General features: G+C 41.0%; 1 protein-coding gene across 1 annotated transcript; it reads left to right on the top strand.

Moving 5' to 3' along the window:
* Positions 1-382: 382 nt before the first annotated feature.
* Positions 383-6,806, top strand: LOC307243506 (putative global transcription activator SNF2L2; the record flags this gene model as incomplete). Its single annotated transcript, XM_080018336.1, has 5 exons — positions 383-585; positions 1,081-1,186; positions 2,060-2,161; positions 2,326-2,464; positions 6,667-6,806. The coding sequence occupies 5 exons, from the start codon at positions 383-385 to the stop codon at positions 6,804-6,806; spliced, it is 690 nt and encodes a 229-aa protein (XP_079874462.1).
* Positions 6,807-7,073: the final 267 nt, after the last annotated feature.

The raw sequence follows: 7,073 nt of genomic DNA, 5'->3' as shown, positions 1-7,073 counted from the left end.
TTACAGTGTTATTACAGATATATTGCACATTTTATTACACAATATATGAATTAACTAGCAGTAGAAAAATAATATTACAGTTGTCAGGTGAGGGTCATGCTAGGAAATGGAAATATCATTCATTGTATGTATGGAATAGTATATGTCTTCATTCCTCCAGTCCTCGACTTTCCAAATTGTGTGTTTGTCCTTGTTATGCGGCCAAAGAAAGATGTCACAATACGTTTTCAATTTAAAAAAAATAAGAAAATTGTTGTAAAGTACTTGAGTGCATAATAAACTGTGTACAATCCCAAATAATGCCATAACTTTGAATTTGTGTGACGCGTCCCTCCGCTCGCTGGCCTCCTTGGCTTCGCGGCCTTCGCAGCTGGTAGAAGTTATGGAGGAGGTCCTCAGCCTTAAGAAGCGTAAGAGCGAGCATCACCACGGGGAGAACGCACCGCACGGCGGGCAGGAGCTGGGCGGGGAGCAGGTGAAGAGGAAGCGAGGCCGCCCGCCGGCCGAGAAACTACCGCCCAACCCCCCCAAACTCACCCGGCAGCTCAACGCGCTGGTGGACATGGTGATCAACTACAAAGATGGGTGAGGGAGTGTACTTAGCAAGGGTCAGTAGGATGTGCGTCATGATACTACAATGAGAAGAGATGAGAAGATACACAATGTTATATGCACATGTTGGGAAAAAACTGTTAATTTATATAGACTATGGAGGAGTCAACAATTCCTACATGTTGATCTAAAGCCTTCCTCAGAAAACTTCATTGGAATCAGTGTGATGTGGATCAAATGCCTGTCTGGCTTGCTGGAATACTTCCTGGAAATGGTGAGACAGTGACATCTGGTGTTGTCTGGCAGCTTGTAAAGAACCGTTTAGTGTTTCAGATTATCCATAACTATCAGTGAGGTACATAACTTCTCTACTGTCTATATAAGGAAGCCATACATTGCAATATTCGGTCAAGACAAGATTGACTTGTTTATGGTTAATCAGCATTTCAGAAATCCAATGTGCTAGGGTAAAGAGTATTCATGTGTGATGTTTCTTGAGTTATCAATCCTGGTGCCTGGTGTTTTTAGGCTGGGGCGACAGATCAGCAGAGGCTTCGTGCAGCTTCCCTCCAAGAAGGAAGTGCCCGAGTACTACGAGCTCATCCGCAAACCCGTGGACTTCAGGAGGATAAAGGTAGGTGTGTACATGTTTTTCATATGTACTTGTACACACTGTGTAAGAAAAGGAAATATGCAACTTTGGCCTGAACAAACATATGAAGAACGTTGATTCAAATCCACTATGGGAAGTTGTCCATGTATAGTATCAATTACAGGCAGTTCTGGATTGACAATAGGATGCTTATTATATTATATTATATTATATTATATTATATTATATGACATACAAATTCATATCCCAAATCATGCAGCCTTTCAGAGGTTCACAGGAGACAAATTTCACTGTCTAAATAATAAACTACAAAAAATTATTAGAGTCCTAAGCACCAAAGGTGTGTAGCACCCTATTGTTATTGTTAGTTTTATTATTATTATTTCTCCACTTTTTCTGGTCTATGGCAATGTTCTGCCTGGTTTATTTTTTAGCAATTTGACACATCCATGGAATTGATCCCAATAGTCAAAATCTTAATTTCTGGTCCGATCGGACTCTGCGTTAGCCCATCATCAGGTCAAAGTCGTAAACAGTCATAAACAGGAAGTAGGCGTATGTTTCAAACACTGCACTTTGTCCATGACCTCCATACAATTTGAGACAAACGTTTTATATGTATTGTTCTTAGCCACTAGATAGAAGTCTTATACAACTTATCTGTGCTTTTGGCGGCCTTGGTGCGTTTGAAGTTCTTGGATTCTAGTTGTAATGTTGTATGTTGAAGGATATTGATCCCAATAGTTGAAATCTCAAATTTTGGCCCAATTGGACCATGCGCCACCATCAGGCCAAGGTCACGTTATTCATTAGACCGATGAACACATTTTCAAACATGCGTTTGAAACACATTTCACTGCAGTGTCTCTACTGAGCTGACGGTTTTGCTTCCAGGAACGGGTGCGTAACCACAAGTACAGGAGTGTGGAGGATCTGGAGAGGGACATCTTCCTCCTGTGTCGCAACGCACAGACATTCAACCTGGAGGGATCTCAGGTGAACCCCGAGACACATTTTGCATTTATAAGCAAAGGGCTTCAGTGAGAAAAGCTTTCATACTTCCACGTTGACCTGTCACTATGGTGGTCTGAACTGAAGAAAAAACACATTTTGAGTTTGAGACGTGTGTGTTTTGTTCGTGTTGTCTTTTATTGTCACAGATCTATGAAGATTCTATTGTCATCAAATCTGTTTTTGAGAGTGCGAGACAGAGAATTATCACGGATGAGGAGCAGAGAGACACTGGAACTGCCAGCCACAGTAATAATGGAGCCGAAGACATGTTCATTCCATCAACAAGTAAGAGTTTTTCCCCCCGAAAATTATATTTTTACTAAAAGTAGATTGCAGATTTGACATATCTCAATATGAGTCGATGTGAAATTGATGCATCCTTATGTTTAATCAGTGAGAACATCCCCGATGCAACTGAAGACAGGAAATAGCAGTACAAATACCACAGTCAAGAGGCTTCACAGTGGTTTCGGCAACAAAGAGGACCTAGAAGAAAACACGACAAAAGATGAAGGTTGAACTGGAGGGTCCTTGATGTTTTTGTATAGTTCCTAACATCACCACTATTTCACTATTTGGTTTGAATTTTATTTAAGCCTGAGAACCCATCTTAGGAATGTTTATACTGTTAATTAATATTATAATATTTCTAGGCTATATATATGTATATATACAGTATATATATATATATATATATATATATATATACAGTATATATACTGATCAGCCACAACATTAAAACCACTGGCATGTGAAGTTAATAACATTGCTCATCTCGTTCCAGTGGCACCTGTCAAGGGGTGGGATATATTAGGCAGCAAGTGAACAGTCAGTTCTTGAAGTTGATGTGTTGGAAGCAGGAAAAATGGACAAGCGTAAGGATCTGAGCGACTTTGACAAGGGCCAAATTGTGATGGCTGGGTCGGAGCATTTCAAAAACGGCAGGTCTTGTGGGGTGTTCCCGTTATGCTGCGGTTAGTACCTACCAAAAGTGGTCCAGGTAAGGACAACTTGTGAATCGGCGACGGGGTCATGGCCACCCTATGCTCATTGATGCACGTGGGGAGTCCAGCTCGTCTGGTCCGATCCCACAGAAGAGCTACTGTAGCACACATTGCTGAAAAAGTTCATGCTGGCTATGATAGAAAGGTGTCATAACACACACTGCACTGGAGCTTGCTGCATATAGTGCTGCAGAGCCACAGACCAGTCGGAGTGCCAATGCTGACCCCTGTCCACTGCCAAAAGAGTCTCCCATGGTCACATGAGCGTCAGAACTGGACCATGGAGCAATAGAAGAAGGTGGCCTGGTCTGATGAATCATGTTTTCTTCTACATCATGTGGATAGTTGATGGCTGCACACGCATTGTTTACCTGGGGAAGAGATGGCACCAGGATGCACTATGGGAAGAAGTCAAGCTGGCGGAGGCAGTATGATGCTCTGGGTAATGTTCTGCTAGGAAACCTGGGGTCCTGACATTCATGTGGTTGTTACTTTGACACTTACCACCTACCTTAACATTGTTGCAGACCAAATCCACCCCTTCATGACAACGGTATTCCCTGATGTCAGTGGCCTCTTTCAGCAGGATAATGCGCCCTACCACGCTGCAAAAATTGTTCAGGAATGGTTTGAGGAACATGACAAAGAGTTCAAGGTGTTGTCTTGGCCTGCAAATTCCCCAGATCTCGATCCGATCGAGCATCTGTGGGATGTGCTGGAACAACAAGCCCAATCCATGGGGTCCCCACCTCTCAATTTACAGGACTGAAAGGATCTGCTGCTAACGTCTTGGTGCCAAATACCACAGGACACCTTCAGAGGTCTTGTAGAGTCCACGCCTCAACAGTTCAGAGCTGTTTTGGACACGAGGGGGAACTATACAATTAGGCAGGAGGTTTTAATGTTATGGCTTATATATATATATATATATATATATATATATATATATATATATATATATATATATAAATAATATATTAAATTAAAAGATAAATTAATTCATATTATTTATATTAATATACAATTTTAGTATGTACCAATATTAATATTATATTAACAAATACATATTAAAATCATAAATATAATATCTATATATCTAAGGCTGCCCTAGGTATCTGATAAAATCCTTTCCATTGTTGTAGGTTATCAATACCATTTATACAAGCTCTCATGTTTGTTGATGCACAAAATGGTGTCCTTTAAAGCGATAATAGACAACTTTTTTGCTTTTACTTATCATTTTGAAGTTAATGCTGATTACACAGTGTAATGGCTGTAGAATAATCACCACGGACACCATCAGTGTTTAGATTGGTTCCCTATAAGCCTCCATATCACTACTGTATGCATTCGGACTGCCACCGGGTTCCAACTCCTGTGATAAAGATTGCTTTATGGCAGTGTCACAGCAAGTTGGTCAACCAATGTGCAACCAGTAGAGGAAATGGCGGACGGTGGAGCAATCTACTTCACGTAGATCATACAGCTTGAATATAAAACGACTCATTGAAATCGGTTGAGAAATATAAACGTTATAGTGCTTTTTACCCCAAAAAAACGCAGCTCCCACGTTTACTTATATTTGTTTACGGGCCGGTCTTGCCGACGTCGTATCGCAGCAACAAGCCGAAGCAGTCAATGCGGCGTTTATGTATATATGTCTATGATTGCGCAACCAAAAGAAATAAAACAAAACTAAAATTATAACAATTTCAATTTACCTATTCAGTGAACAAGGTGCTTTGTTCTCTTTTATTTCCAAAGTGGTGTTGATGATTTCCACGGAGCGCTCTGAGGAAAACGTAAAGCGATCCGGTCGTCTTTGCAACAGCGGCGCAAACAATACCACTTGGAAACGCTAAGAGGGAAAAGATGAAAAGTTGTCTATTGCCCCTTTAAATATAATGGCGTGTCTTGTTTATAATTAATCTGCCTTAGTCCTTGCTTTCTCCTAGCTTTTGCTTTCTGTAAATATTACACCTGAATTGTAATCCGACTGTTTCTATGAATATAGTTGATTGTATATGCGATGCCTTCATATGTCTCGGAGCATGGCGCTTTAACAGCAGCGACTTTGTATAAATATAGTCATTTGTTTGGGGAGTTCAATTTTTCTTGAGGTCCTTTCAAAATCCCCAAATAATTATTAACAATGTATGTATATTTAAAATAATTGAATGTAATGAAGATTTTGATTTTTTGGAATACACGTGGAAGCAGTGCTAAGTCAGAGAACATTCAAATTAATACAGATGGTTCTGTTGCGGTATGAAATATGGTACTAGATTTTAGTATTTATATTATTTACCTTGTGTTGACATGACATTTATTTTATTTCCTACATTTTTCAAGTTATGTAAACCAAGATAACATTCCAAATAAGCTCTTTGGAGTGTGGATGGAGGATATAATTTCCATTGATATGTAGACAATTCCTAGCATATGTAATATGTGGTAAATCCCTTTGTTAGTATATATTTTTAAGGATTTATAGGATTTAACTATAAGGAAGTATTTATCTTCCTTATAGTTCCTTAGAGATTCCTTTAGGAAAAAATGGGATACTGAATTATTTATCTTTCTGTCATCTGTTAAATGTTGATGTCACAGACGATTAAATATCCTGTAAAACCATTTTAAAAAATTGTAGCGAGCTAGGGCTTCTTCGAGCAAGCAAGAGGCAGGAGATTTAATTTCACAATCAAGCGCGATCTTTATTCGTCAGAATATGTAGTGGAAAAAACTGCATCTAACAATTAAACTGAAGAAGAGAAGTTCGAGAGAGTCGAGGTCTGAAGATATAAGACTTTATTATCACTTGCAAGAAGTGACAACAGAATCTGAGTTGGTTTGGCAAAGAACTGCCGAGCCGCTCATGGACTCCTCCTTTTAACCTCTTTCTGTTGGTCAAGAAAGTACATCTGTATACTCAATTAGGATCCCTTCCTTCCTCCCATACGGTCAATAGTGCAAAGAAGCCATTTGTCTGCATTCTTTGACATCAGTTACAACAACAAACCTCCCGACACTAGTCCAGGCCACATTTTATGAGGGGATGTTTGCATTCACACACCTTCCCATGTCACATGGCCCACAGTCAACAAAGCACTTATTCATGTCTTTGCTAACCCCTGTCTCACACACACTTACTTCATTCATATAGCATATGGGCAAGATAACGAATGTTCTTTCTTATTTAATGGTAGAATATAATGAACATATTTCTTTTAAAGGTACTAGTAAATTTCTCCCATAAGTGCTCAGCCTTTTGTACCACCACACCGTTATTACGGCAGTCAGGTCACTAACGGCACACACACTCCCACTCCTGGTGCAACAATCATAACATAATCACAACACATAAAAGTAATGACAATCCCTTTCCCCGACAACCCCAAAACACACAATAACAAAGCATGCTGGGAAATCTCCGCCCCACCTCTATTCCCCAACACGGTACATTGCCCTCACCTGGCTGGTTAGCTGTCCCCAGCAACCAATGTGTCCACCACAAAGTCTCTGAGGTGTTGGGGGAGTTGACGCTTTCGCCGGGCCCACCCAGGGGGCCCCTCAGCTGCTTCCCGTGGCAAAGCACAGACTTGAGGCTGCCCCTCTGCCCCTGACTCACCCTCAGGTGGTGGTTCTTCATCACGATCGGCTTGATCGTGATGACGAACCACCACCTGGTTTCTTTTGATCAGCCGCACCCTGTGCACCACATCAGACATTCTCTCAAGGATCGTACAGGGTCCCACCCAGTGGCTCATTAGCTTCAGGGAGAGGCCTTTCCTCCTCTCCGGGCTGCAGATCCACAATTGCGCCCGGAGGAAAAATCCTCCCCTTTGGCGCGCTGGTCCGAAGTCCTTTTCTGACGGGACCCAGCGCCGGCA

This window comes from Zeus faber (assembly GCF_960531495.2).
Source record: "Zeus faber genome assembly, chromosome: 17".
In the NCBI taxonomy this organism is placed as follows: domain Eukaryota; kingdom Metazoa; phylum Chordata; class Actinopteri; order Zeiformes; family Zeidae; genus Zeus; species Zeus faber.
Note: the sequence above shows the minus strand (reverse complement) of the source record. Positions and strands in the feature narration are given on the sequence as shown.